The 15,630-nt window shown below is 41.6% G+C and overlaps 2 protein-coding genes across 3 annotated transcripts in view; one reads left to right on the top strand and one right to left on the bottom strand.

Annotated features, from left to right (window-relative positions):
• LOC140267405 (solute carrier family 22 member 2-like) overlaps positions 1-4,012 on the top strand; it is a 22,510-nt gene extending 18,498 nt beyond the window's left edge. The window contains exons 11-12 of one of the 2 annotated variants that reach the window (XM_072362674.1): positions 3,594-3,693; positions 3,902-4,012. In XM_072362674.1, the coding sequence (XP_072218775.1) occupies positions 3,594-3,693; positions 3,902-3,983 (182 nt within the window). In that variant the 3' untranslated portion in view covers positions 3,984-4,012. Of the gene's footprint in view, positions 1-2,850; positions 3,078-3,593; positions 3,694-3,901 lie in introns of those variants that run through there. The other variant, XM_072362675.1, reaches the window with a different exon arrangement.
• On the bottom strand, positions 3,974-15,630 carry plg (plasminogen). The gene is made up of 19 exons (XM_072362673.1): positions 15,520-15,630; positions 12,741-12,876; positions 12,563-12,669; positions 12,240-12,354; positions 12,016-12,155; positions 10,896-11,016; positions 10,665-10,783; positions 9,950-10,112; positions 9,743-9,867; positions 9,459-9,618; positions 8,652-8,827; positions 8,432-8,580; positions 8,247-8,340; positions 7,105-7,219; positions 6,733-6,807; positions 6,517-6,657; positions 5,887-5,993; positions 5,556-5,701; positions 3,974-4,402 (listed from the first exon to the last, which is right to left on the bottom strand). Exons 1-19 carry the CDS (start codon positions 15,566-15,568, stop codon positions 4,241-4,243), a joined length of 2,400 nt encoding a protein of 799 aa, XP_072218774.1. The 5' UTR covers positions 15,569-15,630; the 3' UTR covers positions 3,974-4,240.

The raw sequence follows: 15,630 nt of genomic DNA, 5'->3' as shown, positions 1-15,630 counted from the left end.
CGTGTGTGAACGTATGTATGCGAGCGTAAATGCGTGTGTGAACGTATGTATGCGAGCGTAAATGCGTGTGTGAACGTATGTATGCGAGCGTAAATGCGTGTGTGAACGTATGTATGCCAGCGTAAATGCGTGTGTGAACGTATGTATGCCAGCGTAAATGCGTGTGTGAACGTATGTATGCCAGCGTAAATGCGTGTGTGAACGTATGTATGCCAGCGTAAATGCGTGTGTGAACGTATGTATGCCAGCGTAAATGCGTGTGTGAACGTATGTATGCCAGCGTAAATGCATGTGTGAACGTATGTATGCCAGCGTAAATGCATGTGTGAACGTATGTATGCCAGCGTAAATGCATGTGTGAACGTATGTATGCCAGCGTAAATGCATGTGTGAACGTATGTATGCCAGCGTAAATGCATGTGTGAACGTATATGTATGCCAGCGTAAATGCATGTGTGAACGTATGTATGCCAGCGTAAATGCATGTGTGAACGTATGTATGCCAGCGTAAATGCATGTGTGAACGTATGTATGCCAGCGTAAATGCATGTGTGAACGTATGTATGCCAGCGTAAATGCATGTGTGAACGTATGTATGCCAGCGTAAATGCATGTGTGAACGTATGTATGCCAGCGTAAATGCATGTGTGAACGTATGTATGCCAGCGTAAATGCATGTGTGAACGTATGTATGCCAGCGTAAATGCATGTGTGAACGTATGTATGCCAGCGTAAATGCATGTGTGAACGTATGTATGCCAGCGTAAATGCATGTGTGAACGTATGTATGCCAGCGTAAATGCATGTGTGAACGTATGTATGCCAGCGTAAATGCATGTGTGAACGTACGTATGCCAGCGTAAATGCATGTGTGAACGTACGTATGCCTGCGTAAATGCATGTGTGAACGTACGTATGTATGCGTAAATGCATGTGTGAACGTACGTATGTATGCGTGCGTAAATGCATGTGTGAACGTATGTATGCGAGAGTAAATGCATGTGTGAACGTATGTATGTATGTGTAAATGCATGTGTGAACGTATGTATGTATGCGTGCGTAAATGCATGTGTGAACGTATGTATGTATGCGAGCGTAAATGCATGTGTGAACGTATGTATGTATGCGAGCGTAAATGCATGTGTGAACGTATGTATGCGTGCATAAATGCATGTGTGAACGTATGTATGCGAGAGTAAATGCATGTGTGAACGTATGTATGTATGCGTAAATGCATGCGTGAACGTATGTATGTGTGCGTGCGTAAATGCATGCGTGAACGTATGTGTGCGTGCGTAAATGCATGCGTGAACGTATGTATGCGAGCGTAAATGCATGCGTGAACGTATGTATGTGTGCGTGCGTAAATGCATGCGTGAACGTATGTATGCGAGCGTAAATGCATGTGTGAACGTATGTATGCATACTTAAATGCATGTGTGAACGTATGTATGCATACTTAAATGCATGTGTGAACGTATGTATGTGTGCGTGCGTAAATGCATGTGTGAACGTATGTATGCATACTTAAATGCATGTGTGAACGTATGTATGCATACTTAAATGCATGTGTGAACATATGTATGCATACTTAAATGCATGTGTGAACGTATCTATGTATGCGTGCGTAAATGCATGTGTGAACGTATGTATGTATGCGTAAATGCATGTGTGAACGTATGTATGTATGTATGTGTGAACGTATGTATGTATGTATGCGTAAATGCATGTGTGAGCGTATGTATGCGTGTGTAAATGCATGTGTGAGCGTATGTATGCGTGTGTAAATGCATGCGTGAACGTATGTATGCGTGTGTAAATGCATGCGTGAACGTATGTATGCGTTCGTAAATGCATGCGTGAACGTATGTATGCGAGCGTAAATGCATGCGTGAACGTATGTATGCGTGCGTAAATGCATGTGTGAACGTATGTATGCGTTCGTAAATGCATGCGTGAACGTATGTATGCGTGCGTAAATGCATGTGTGAACGTATGTATGTATGCGTAAATGCATGTGTGAACGTATGTATGTATGTATGTGTGAACGTATGTATGTATGTATGCGTAAATGCATGTGTGAGCGTATGTATGCGTGTGTAAATGCATGCGTGAGCGTATGTATGCGTGTGTAAATGCATGCGTGAACGTATGTATGCGTGTGTAAATGCATGCGTGAACGTATGTATGCGTGTGTAAATGCATGCGTGAACGTATGTATGCGTTCGTAAATGCACGCGTGAACGTATGTATGTATGCGAGCGTAAATGCATGCGTGAACGTATGTATGCGTGCGTAAATTTATGCGTGAACGTATGTATGCGTGCGTAAATGCATGCGTGAACGTATGTATGCGTGCGTAAATGCATGCGTGAACGTATTTATGCGAGCGTAAATGCGTGTGTGAACGTATGTATGCGTGCGTAAATGCATGTGTGAACGAATGTATGCGAGAGTAAATGCATGTGTGAACGTATGTATGCGAGCGTAAATGCATGTGTGAACGTATGTATGCGAGAGTAAATGCATGCGTGAACGTATGTATGTATGCGTGCGTAAATGCATGTGTGAACGTATGTATGTATACATTTGATTAAAAATGTTTTTATTGATATTGCGCCAAATACAACAAATGTCATCACAAGGCACTTCAATAATACAGTCCAATTGGAATTAAATTCATTGTAATCATAAGACCCTCATCTTTTCCTGGACGTGGGTCATATGGGCTTCCCCCTGAAGATAGGCGCTGGGTTGGGGCCCGGCAGCGAGTGCCTGCCGGCCGGGCCTGTACCCAGGGGTCCGGTCGTGCATGGCCTGATAACATGACGTGGGTCCCCCTTTCGACAGGCTCACCACCCGTGGGAGGGGCCAAGGGTGTCGGGTACAGTGTGAGCTGAATAGCAGCCAAAGGCGGCAACCTCTGCAGTCTGATCCTCGGCTACTGAAGCTGGCTCTTGGGACGTGGAACCTCTCTGTTAAGGAAGAAGGCCGAGCTGGTGCCAGCGAGATTTACTCACCTCGATGCACATTTTCACACATGCATATACACTTACATATGTGCACACATACATGTAAACATGGGTTCACACATACATATGTTCACATATACCTATTTCACATGCATATTTAACACATGAATACATACATATTTCACATGCATATCCACATACATACATACATATTTCACACATGGATATACATGTGTTCACATACATAATTTCACACACGCATATATACGTGTTCACGCATGCATATAAACGTGGTCACACATGCATATTTTCACACATGCATATCAACACGTGTTCACATACATATATTCACATGCATGTACACATACATACATATTTAACACATACATATTTAACACATGAATACATACATATTTCACACATGGATATACATGTGTTCATATACATAATTTCACACACGCATATAAACGTGGTCACACATGCATATCAACACGTGTTCACATACATATTTCACACATTCATATAAACGTTTTAACACATATGTTCACACATGCATATGCACATAAATACATACAAATTTTCACACGTTTGTGTCTTTTTTATTATTGTTACCTGATACAGGGGTTGTGGCACTTATAGCTGGAGGTCTGGTGATGCTGTTGCCTGAAACAAGAGGAGCACCTCTTCCTGACACCATCGAGGATATCGAGTTCCCTGATCGGTGAGATGTTTCCCTGACTCTTTAAAGCACATAAAGCTAAAACTAATTAAATGAACTGTGTATTCATGGGATTTATTACCATTTCCCTGTATCAAGGTTTTAGGTGCTGTACTTATTTTTTTTGCAATAATTCATAGCAGAGTTAATTTCGCCATACTTACCTTATATCAATGAGATTATTTTAAGTTTTGAAATGTTATTTTCACAGGAAAAAGAATCAAGAGGACAATCAACAAGTGAAGAAACTTATAAAATCCCCTCTGATAGAAGACAAGGAAACAACCGTATGACTGTCTTTTAATTCAGTTAAAAACAAAAAGGGGGTTATTTTTCTTTTTTAATACATTTTGTACAAAGCATGACTCCCCATTTACTTTACCTTGAGATATTTTTAAGCTCTTACAGGAAAGCGCCAAGCTTAAGTGTTCCCAACAAAGAAAACAGCAGGCAGCCATTAAATAGTACCACTCTGAAAACATTTGGTCATGAACAGCACATAAAGAACACTAATGTAGCTACAGCAGTAACATTTGAGGGTGGATAGTTTCTAGTTTTCTTTGATGGTTTTCTCAATCCAATCGACAAACTTTGAGACGCGAGCGTAGACGCCAGGTTTCATGGCGTTGGCGCAACCCAAGCCCCACGATGTCACACCCTGGAGGATGAACTTGTTCTGCGCATAACAAACCAGAGGGCCTCCGCTGTCGCCCTGTAGGGAGAAAAAGGACATAGCTTATAACTCAACATGCATATTTGGTGAGTTTAATGGTTAAAATACGACAACAAAAAATTAAATGTCATTCTTTGATAAAATATCTGAGCTTTAAGTTAAGTTAGATTATGGAACATATGGTAGAGACGTGCCGTAGGTACAGTAATGTCAACTCTGTCCAGATTGCATCAGTTTTGTTTTGCCATTTTGGTGCCATTTCATGCAGGGGAGGAAGAAAATGAACCTCTATCATTCAGCTGCTCACAATTAACGCAAGAAAACTAAACAAGCACAGAAGCACAGGGCTTAAGAATATGGATACAATTCTCTTGCATGTTAAAGGGAAGCAGGGGCTGGGTTTACTATAGCCTAGATATTTTCTGGGATGTATTATCTACTTGTCAGAATGCAAATGTCTGTATCTGATTATATGTCTGTATCTGATTATATGTCTGTATCTGACTTTTTGCTGAGATATTTCCAAGGACAGAAAATAGAAAACGCTCCAAATGAACTGTAGTTTGACCACAAACAGGTTCTCTGCAGGTTTCAACAGATCAAATGTAAGACTTTTTGAGACCATAATGAATACAATTTAAGACCCATTTCACAACCATACTGGCAAAAAAGTACAAAAGGCATGAAGGAAACTGAAGGTTTTTCTTTTTTTCACATTGGAATACAAAATGCTTCAAACTAAAAACACCAGAAGCCTCTGTTGTGAACTAATATTTGTTCTACTGTTAACTTTGGACTAAAGCAAGACTGAAGTTTATGCATTTGTTTTAAATAAAAATAACGTTAATATATTTTTAAGACCGTATTTAAGACTAAATTTTAAGATAATTTTAAGGCCTTGAATTCAAATGATTGGATTTTAGACATTTTAAGACTTTAATACCCCGCAGATACCCTGACAAAATACTGCAGATAACTGAGCGTTTGTGCTGATAATGACTGCAGCTCATTCTTTCCTTCCTTCCTACAAATGTATTTGGCTTTTCACCTGTTATTTGGTAATATTTTGTATAAATATACAGTCAAGGCTGCAAAGGGGCTCACTTACTGAAATGACTTTCAGACCTTTAAAATGAAGCAACACTGCTGTCAACAGAAACATTTACACCACCGTATTGAAAGCTCTCAGTACCTGGCAGCTGTCGTTTCCTCCTTCGATGTTTCCAGCACACATTTCGTGATCTTTGACTCTTCCGTTCAGGTAGGACGGACGATTGCAAACCTTATTCTCAATCACAGGGAAGCCAGTTTCCTTCAAGACGCCTTCACCTCCCGTACCTGCAACACACCTTCCTGCAGTTATCCTTCTTATCATTGTTGCACAGCCACAGTATTGTGCTGCCGTTGAGATAAACGCCATCATTTAACTTAGACTTAAAACAATCAAAGAGTTGTTGATGCGCATCTTAAATTTGATGCTTTTTGCTTTAAAACATGTGAAAAAACACATTTGTGTGACTTACCTTGAGTCTCGCCCCATCCAGTGACATAACACTCTGTTCTGCTGGGAACGATGAAGTCCTTCTCTGGGAGACATGCAGGCAGCACTTTGTCGTTGATTAGAGCAGGTCTGAAAACACCAGAGATGTCAAAAAGTGACTCCACTGACAACTTAATGATTTTACACGTTTTCTGAACTGTTCTCGCATGCGATGCATTTTCATTTAACAACTTATATGAATAAATGACTTTGATATCTGCTTTATGTTAACGCTAATTTCTTGTTTTCATTTAAAAAATTAAATTTTCAGTGAACCAAACTGACATTGAAAGACAGCGTTTGATGTGGTGTCCAGATTACTGACTGAGATTGAGCTTCAAATAAAGGAAAAATCAACCTTTAAATCCATTTTCAATGAGAAGCTTTACAGTTACTTTGCTTCAACTGAGTAAAAATAATCTGAAGTGGTTGGAAGCATCTCCTCAAAGAAAATATGTTAAAAAAAAAAGCTTAAATTCTACAAAAATGACCTAAATCATCACAAACATTTTTCATTTTTCATTTCAACACGTGTGAGCGGTTAAATCTCACAAAGTGTACACAGTCTGTGATGCTGCATGTTCCTTGTTGGACTGCTTGAGTCTGTACTGACCTTTCCAGTTTGAGCAGAGCAATGTCGGCTCTATTGGGTCCCAGCACCAGTTTCTCCAGCTGCAGCGACTGTTTCGACGGCTCGGTGGCCGCCTCCCGTTGGATACCGAGGACGACCTGATAGGCCCCGGGCCGCTTGGACCTACAATCACGGAGCATTTGTAAACACATATCCAGCGTATGTCGTTAATGCTGATTAAAGCTGCTGTGATCTGACCTCTCCAGACAGTGGGCGGCAGTGAGGACCCACTGAGGGTCAATCAAAGTTCCCCCACAGAAATGGATTCCAGTACTGGTTGAAGGAAAGAACAGAGAGAAGTCTCAGCAGGACAGAATAAACCAAACATATGAGATGACATTTTCACTGTCAGTTAACTAAACTCACAGATTAACTAAAATGTATCTGTCACAGCTACAAAGAAGAAGTGTTTCAATAAAGATTTTACTCATTTCAAAGTAACTGTGTCATTGCTCTCTGTGTATTATACACACTGTGGTTCTTATTGTTAAATTAAAATCCAGATTAATCCCAAACACACTTTATCCACACTCTTAATTCAATGTGAAAACATGCTGTTGTTCTACTCACTTGGTCCGGAGGCTGATCTGCCAGGGCCACGAGTGAGCTTTAGACACACAACCGCCAACAATACGACCAAAACAGCGCTTGGGTTTGACAACCGGCGTCCCACATTTCAGTCCAGCTACAGAGAGAGTTCAGAGTAACTCATTTTCACATGGAGTTGGTTTAAAATGCAGAGGACAGTTCACAGATTAGAGAACAGTTCCTTACAATGAGTAGTGGACAAGCTGTTGGACCTGAGTTTTGTGCTTTACTAGAGTCTAACTGACCACTTAAAGCTCTTCTAACCCATTCACACAGGATGCTTTGACATGTAGCTTTGACATGTAGCTTTGACATGTAGCCTGGGGAAGCCGGAGTCAAACCACTGACCTTCCGATTGATGGGCGACTGCTCTTCCTCCTGAGCTACAGTTACCCCACAACTTTCTTTTCCAATATCTGACTGATCACTAGTTAAAGCTACAAAACGTAATGTACAAAAATGCCGTTATGTGCATTTCTTTATTGATTAAGAAGGCAGATTTCACATTACACAGTATGTATTATCGATGCATTAAGAAGGCTCAACACAGCTTTGTAGCTATTATTTTTCCCCAGAACCACTTGTGATATTACAGCAGTATCAATAAATCCCAAAAATTATTTTCCCCAAATCTAATATGGATTTGTTAGTAAATCAAACCCATACTGCATCGACCACTGAAAGCATGTGTTCCTTAGTAACAAAACACACAAACGACGCAAAGCAAAGCTTATTGGGCGGCTCCACAGGTTTGGATATTCAACATATTTCCTCAGCTGAGAATCTGCATCTTCTTCTCACTAAACAGCATTTTCAGTTAAGATATCGCTGAATAAACATTGTAGAGTGTGATACACAGACTGACTTTAAGGGTACGGGAGAGTTATTGATTTTCCTGGATTTCCAGGATTCTCTCCAGAGGATTTAATCCAAAACTCTGAATATAAACCGCTCCGGCTGAACTGCGTTCAGTCTAAGTTGCGGTGATGATCTAACGAATCAAAAGAGAGCCAAAAAAATCTGACTTTCAGCAAAACAAAGCTTGTTAAGCCACAAATCTCACTTTGCAGAGCGGCGTCCTGTCTTAAAACTGGCTACGTACAACCATGATAAAGTTCACCCACCACAGTCGGGGATCTGGCAGTAGTCCCATTTCTTATTCCTGTCAGTAGTGTAGCACCACGGCCCGTTCACATCGTTGTCCGGGTTTCTGCAGCTCTGGTGATGTCAGAAGGAAGAAAATCGATGAAGAAGGGTTCCTCTAAATCTACATAACAGTTAACAGTCATCTATGAACACACACGCTTACATTGCCGTCCAGCCCCTTGGTCGGGTGGCTCGCTGGTGTGAAGCTGTTGTGTTTGTGGGGGCTCTGAGCGCTCCACGCCTGGCAGGTCACACCCAGTACTGTGATGGAGGTCGGACCTCGGTACGAGTCTCCATTCCCAATCTTGCAGTCTGACGCAGCAGCAGAGAAGTGAAGGAGTGAATGTGAATGCTCAGAAGACACTTTAAAGACGGTTACATACCTATTTCTGGCGTGATCAGGGTGGACTGTGGTTGAGGCAGCGTGGTGGGTCCTCCGGAGGGCTTGCTGGAGCATTTGTCCAGGTTGCAGTACTCCCAGCGGACTTTGGGATCTATGGTGTAACACCAGGGAGCTCGGTCTCCGTCAGGGTTCCTGCACAGGTTCCTCCTGAGATCCCTGTTGGAAAAAAAAAACAACCAGAAGATATCAGCAACCCACTGAACAAAGGTTCTGTAAAGGTTCTGTAAACCAGAGGAGGAACTATGTGTTTCTGTCTGAACTAAAGAAGAAGCGACTGCTGGTAGTTCTCCACCTGTTATATGGACTTAAATGGTGTCACAGCTCTGCCTCCAACCTGATTTTCGACAGTGAAAAGAATCTTGCTCTTAAATTCATGGTTAAAGCTGAACTTTGTATGAAAAATACCTAACAATCTCAGCCAAACTCTTGGACTCTTGAGGGAAAGACTTCAATCTCTGTACTTACCAGGAGGTGGAGGAGGACACCACCTGGTAAATATATGACAGCAATGAAAAGCTCAGCTTTGAGTTTGTTGCTAGAGAGAAAAATCTATAAAACTTTGGACTGTGGTTACATGTGACACACAATAAGTCAAACAAATAATCCAGCTCTGATGATTCCAGCCCATCCTGGAAAGGTCCAGAAGACCAAAACAAGTTCAAACCAACTTGTCTTAACAAGATTTAAAAGGAAAGCTTTCTTTCCTTTCAATCTGCTTGGTTTTTACTTTGTAAAGCTTAAAAAGTTGCTGAAAATAACACTTTATTTGCCGTCATTCTATGCTCACGCTGTGGGGAACTCTTGTGGAGTTTTGTTGTGTTTGTGAGGAGTCATGGCGCTCCACATCTGGCATTTTTTCCCACTGATGGTCTCTGATGTTATTCCCCGATAAGTAGAGCCGTTCCCCTCATAGCAGTCTTCTTCCTCAGAGGGAATCACAGCTTCACCTGAAGAGAGAGAGGCAATAAATATCAACATGTGATGGCTTTCAAATGAAACAGGAGGACATTTAAAGCTACATACACACCCACAGAGCAGGTTCGTGTTATTTTGAGATATGATCTCTTATACCTGGATCAGGGGAGTCACTACAGCGTGGCACCCGGCAGTACTCCCACCGAGTTTCAGGGTCACTGGTGTAACACCAGGGCATCCTCTCGTTGTCAGGGTTACGACAGTAGTTCTCATCAAGAGATCTGGCAAAGAAGGAGAGAGTCGTTTCTTGAGTTACGAGGACCCTACTAATATCTTGCCCCCTCTTCATTCCTTACTCCTTACTTGCAGGGGTAGTTTTCTGGCGTGCGGCTGTGTTTATGTGGCGTCTGAGCCGACCAGCTCTGGCAAGTTTTGCCCGTCTCGGTTACAGCAATCGTGCCGCGGTACGTTTGACCCTCGCCGCTGACACAGGTCAACTCTGGGACAATGGTCGGAGGCGGGGATGCTGAGGACATAATAAAGGTTGTCAGGCATGCTTTGCTCTTATTTTTCAGAATTTTTCCTTCTTTCTTGCTCGACGTGGGTGAAGGTGGTCATCATTTTATCCATTTCTTATCTTTTAAATGGTGTATTTTGTTGTTTAAAAGCTGCAAATAAACCCAGTTGAGTTTAACCGTCAAATATGGAAATCTGTTGACCATTTACTCAGTGATTTAGTGACATCTAGTGGCAAAGTCACAGACTGCAGCCAAATGAAATCCTCTTTACATAAACTTTCTCTGAAAGCATGCAATTAAACCATGGTGGCTGCTAACATGGCGATTCTGAAGAAGGAAACTTGGGCTATTGTAATGGAAACAAATTTGTTCTTTAAAATACGACAAAGTTATGACTTTCATATGACATTTTTCTTAAATCCTACACACTGAAACTTTAAGATTTAAGATCTTCCAAAATGCATGAATAGTATTAAAATGTCGAAAAACACGGTTCATGACCCTGAGTTTTAGAAACTGAGCAAAAGTGAAAGAAAAGACAAGAATACATCAGGACTTACTGCAGCGGGGTATGGAACAGAAGTCCCATCGTTTGGATGGGCTGGTGGTGAAGCACCACGGTTTGGGATCTCCATCTGGGTTTCTGCAGTAGTTTTCCTCAAGATACTTCTCTGGAAGGCTGTATAAAGCATTGACAGAGGTGCTGAAGACTGGGTTTAGCCTCTGGTTTAACTTACAGAGTAGGTTTATTAACTAAACCCCCTGGAAGGTTTTCTCATGTCTTATCTTACGCGCTGGGGTTGTAGCCGTGGTTGTGAGGTTTCTGGGCGTCCCAGCGCTGGCAGGTGAAACCCTTTTCAGTGGTGAAGATTTTCCCTCTGTAGTCCTCACCGCTGCAATGTATACACTCCTCTGTGAAGGCACAAACCGACACGTCACACACTGTACGGTCTGCTGGAGGTTTCTGCGAGAAGTTTTACTTTGTGTTCTCACAGAATTTTATTGAGGAACTACAAGACACTTTCAGGCCATTGTTTGTCTACAGCTGGGTTTCCATTCACCAGTGAAGCAAGGCTGAAGAAAAATGAATCAGCCATGTTTCCACTGGCTGGTTTGAAGTGAATAAATCAGAGTACATACAGAGGTGGTGATGGTGGTAATTGGTGGAGTAATTTGCATCTCTAAAACAAAAGCCTGCAGAAGTCTAAATATTCAAGTAGTTTAAAGAGTGCTTGTAGAGCTTAATGAGCTGTTACACCTGGCTGATTGGCAGGAAACATGGCCCCAGGTGAGCTGTCAGTGCAAACACTGGAAAAGTGAATTCAACTCAAGAGTGTGACAAGAGATGCTGGTTGTTCCCAGTCAGCTGAGTCGAAAACTTGGAGCAAGTACAAACAAAATGGGAAAAGGGAAACGTACAAGTCGACAGAAAACTCAAAGCAATATGTCTGAAAATAGAAAAGGTCCAACAAAAAACATGAGAAGCAAATGGACAGAAATAGGAGTTATTGTTTGTGACTGAAATGGAAGAAACCTGTCAGAGAAGCGGTCATGGATGGTTGGATTAAAGTGAGATTCAGAGATGAATCACCATCTGTTTTGGACAAGGAGATGATGCTGGAACTTTAGTTTGCTCCAATGAAACATAGAAAGACGACTGGCTGAAGAAAACAAGCACATTTCCACCATCACATGCTCTGGGGTTGATGGGGTAAAGGAGCAGGGGAGATGGCAGCCATTACCTCTACAGGAGATGCACAGGTGGATCATTAGGCCATGCAGTATGTAGCACCACCGTCTGACAACACTATGCAGCCAAGTTTACTCATTTCAAAACTGTTGATGAAACACTTCACTTTGTATTTGCTTAATTAATGATTGGGAACCTAACTGCTGCTACATGAATCTCACCAGTACAGCTGGGTACATTGCAGTGCTCCCAGCGAGTGTCGGGGTCCGTGGTGTAACACCAGGGTCCCTGACCGTCCCCGTCAGGGTTCCTACAGAAGTTAGAGTCCAGGTCTGCTCGGGGGTGGCTCTGTGGTGTGATGCTACAACAAACACAAAGAGAAAGATTACAAAGAGCCAAAGAAGAAGTAGTAGTAACTGGAAACAGTTACCATGTCAACACATACTTTGGCCTGTGTGGGAACCTCGCTTCCCATCTCTGACACAACTTTCCAGACTTTGTTCTCGTCTTTGTTCCTCTGTAATCTGTTCCTATTCCATTTACACACTCCAAGAGATATTCTGCACAAAACAAAATAAGCCAATTATCAAGCAAGTCATACGTCCGAACCCACGCTAGTACTTAGTACTTAACTCCAAGTTTATCTCACAGTCTCCCACCGATCGTGCACCAAAGGCTGAACATTGACCACAAAGTCATAAAAACGACAAAATACACGAGACGAAGACAGGGCTCGGTCTGCTTTTATTACCCAGAAGAAGGACATACCATTCTTTTCATATAAAGCTGAGTTGCGTTTACGCATCACCACCTCCGTCTTTGAGTTTGATGCCGTGGTCCAACACTCCTGATCCTTCTCCACATACGCGAAAGACCTGCACAGATGAGGACGGTGTCAGGCTTTGATGCACCGGCCGACCGACAGGAGCGTTGAGTGTGGACTTACTTGCAAAGGAAGGACGTTTCGGTGTTGCATTTGGTGGCGCACTCAGCCACAGTGTTCACCATGTACTGTCTTTTGTTCAACGCGATCACCCACGCCCCTTCAGTTTTAGAGTAGCCTTCCACCTCAGTACCACCAACTGCAATCAGGGATTAAATCAATACACATCCCAATATGCAACATATTAACGGTACTTAATGTGTGAATGAAAACCACAACAATAAATGCTTTTAGACAAACAACAAAAAACAGTTTGTGTAACTTAAATTAAAGGAGATATTCAGGTGTTTGAATTGCCCACTTGGGCGCCATATATAGTGAGTCAGCCATTTTGTTAATGGGTACAAGTTGTTCAGTCTAAAAAGTAAATATATTAGGGGTAAGTTTTAATGCTGCTTTCTTTTAAAAACAGTTGCATGTGAGCTATGAAATGCCAAAAACAGCTTTTTACCAGCTTTTTTTATGTTTATACTGAAGATTTTAATCACTTCCAGTTCTTTAAAGTCATTTAAAGACTCAGATACAAACATTTTGATGTATGAATTTGTCTTGTGGATTTATCATTTTTCAGTGCATTCTTGTTTCATTCAACTTTGTATAATTCTTATGGTTTTGACAAATATCTGTGTGTAGCTGGGCTGATTCTGCTTTCTTGGCTTCTGTAAAATACTGGTAATAATAATAAAACAGGAATTTAAAGGATTGCAGTTTACTGGTGTCACATAGCTTTATATAAGTGTTATACAGAGAGATTACAACATGTTCTGAACCTACATTGTGCTGTCCGTTACTTCAGATTTGGCCTATACGTTTCCTGCTGGCGTTCGTTTAGAATACGAATAAACGGCGTGTGATTATGAAGTTCTGCTGCCGTCAAGCAGGCTTTGAAGCTGTTCAGCTCTACCCACTGCTGAGTCCACTGTATAGTGAACACTAACCAGTGAATGGATGATTTGAACAAAGTAAATAAACACAAGAACACAATTACTGAAATTCAAGAACAAAATCAAAGAAAAGAAAAGATTGTATTCATACCAACATATTGGTGAACTAACGTGGACAGATTTAAAGGATTGATGACAGTAACATGTTGGTTAGATTATAAAATGCTCCAATCAATTATACTCTTATCTTGTCCACTTTGTAAAAATGAGAGGTTGACTTTTCCCTCAACAGTTTGATTTAAATAGCTCAATTGTAATTAATATTAGCCCCTTGACATGTTAGTTAAGATAACTAAACTCAACTTAATGACTGATTGTCTTCGGGGGAAGAACCAGATGTGGGTTGATGCTCTGGATTAACGTGTGGCTTTGACCAAAAAAAAAACAATGTTGTAACAGTGTGCTGGGACATCCGTGTTTGCAGAGTTCAAGTACACAACACACTGGTCATCTGGTTAGGTTTTAAAATGGGGGAGACATTTTGGAAAAACAAAATTAGCAGAGGTTTGGGGCTCCTAGTTTTCTACATTTTTTCCATCAGAAAAACAGTCTGTGCTGGTTTAAATTAGTTAATTTTGTGCTAAAATCTGGAATATATCAAGAACAGTTTAAAAGTGAAGGATTAGAGGAATTAATGTAAGACTTAAACCATACTTCAAATGTATCCTAAATCGAAATAATGTCAGATTGTTGGCTGCGAAGCCATTTCTTCAAGTTGAAATTAAGGTAAACAAAGAAGTCGCACCAGGTTGCAATGGGAGCCCAAACCTGTTAGGAATGGTCTTCTGCTGTCTGTGCTGTTGTTGGGTTGAAAAGTTCAAAAGGGTCAAATGTGGTGGTGAAGAAGACAGAAGGAAATGGGGAAAAGAGAGGAAGCTGCCAGGAAGCGCACACTACAACTGGACTGGATTACAGATCCTGATGCCTGCCTCCACTCAGACTCCTGCAGTGTCGGGACACCTGTCTGGACTCTGACTGGACCATTGCAACACCTCCATTCTCTTCTTTTTCACACATTCTGCTGTAGATCTGCTGCTGTGTTTGGGATCATTGTCCTGTTGATGAGCCAGTTTCAGCCCAGCTTTAGCTGTGGGACAGATGGCCTCACATTTGGTATCCAGAGGAGTTCATGGTGGACTCAGTAACCTCTATCGTGTATCCGTTGCACCTTATTGACGTAAAAACAAGTCCTAATTGACTCTCCGCCGTTCCTCCTCATAACTCAGACGTGCCAAACAAAGTCAGAACAGCCCCGGATCGCTGTGTGCTCACACAAATCAAGATGGCGCCGCAGACTCAGCCCTGTGAAAGCTTTGAGGTGTAAGCACACCTCCATTAGCTTTGTTGCCAGCTCAGAGGTTTATCAGCTGCAGATCGACTTCTGTATCAGTCCCAAAGATGCTCACACTTGCTGATGATCAATCAATCAAATGCACTTGATTAGCTGTTCCTGGCAGCTACTTACCCTCATATAACTCCTCCATAGTTTAGATTTTTACTCACTGCTTCTACATTTTGGCTTAGTTTGTGTTTAACAATTAAAGACGAAGTGATTTTGTTTATCTGGGTTCTGAAATGACCCAACTCTAAGACCTGGAAAGGACCAAATTATCATTACGTAAAACCCTAAGAGTTGGAAGAGGGTGTAGTTTCTTTTCTACCGCCGCATATGAAGTGAAGGACATCATGAGGTTTTATCCACTTTGCACCATTTGTTCTTCAGCTTTAAGTTAGCAAAATCTAATTCAGGCAAATACAGAAATATAAAACTTTTTTTTTTGGGGGGGGAGGAGAGTTCTTATCAGTTGCAATAACAATTATTAACAATAACATCTTACCAGTGCTGATGAAGGCTCCCAAAAAGAGTGCCGCTTTGAAAAGGTCCATGTTGAGCCCCTTACACTGGCAGCTCAGTCAACTCACACAGGTCCCCTCCTGGTAAATTGTTG

Source organism: Leuresthes tenuis, unplaced genomic scaffold (genome assembly GCF_036924035.1).
Source record: "Leuresthes tenuis unplaced genomic scaffold, fLeuTen1.0.hap1 SCAF_13, whole genome shotgun sequence".
NCBI lineage: Eukaryota > Metazoa > Chordata > Actinopteri > Atheriniformes > Atherinopsidae > Leuresthes > Leuresthes tenuis.
Note: the sequence above shows the minus strand (reverse complement) of the source record. Positions and strands in the feature narration are given on the sequence as shown.

Bases quoted from the DNA above. Each gene is read 5' to 3' on its own strand.
- plg (XM_072362673.1), bottom strand. From the start codon at position 15,568: ATGGACCTTTTCAAAGCGGCACTCTTTTTGGGAGCCTTCATCAGCACT. The intron at 7,220-8,246 runs GTGGGTGAACTT...CTCTCTCTGTAG, and splicing joins CTGCCAGATCCCCGACTGTG to CTGGACTGAAATGTGGGACG. The intron at 5,994-6,516 runs GTCAGTACAGAC...TGGTGTTTTCAG, and splicing joins GCTCTGCTCAAACTGGAAAG to ACCTGCTCTAATCAACGACA.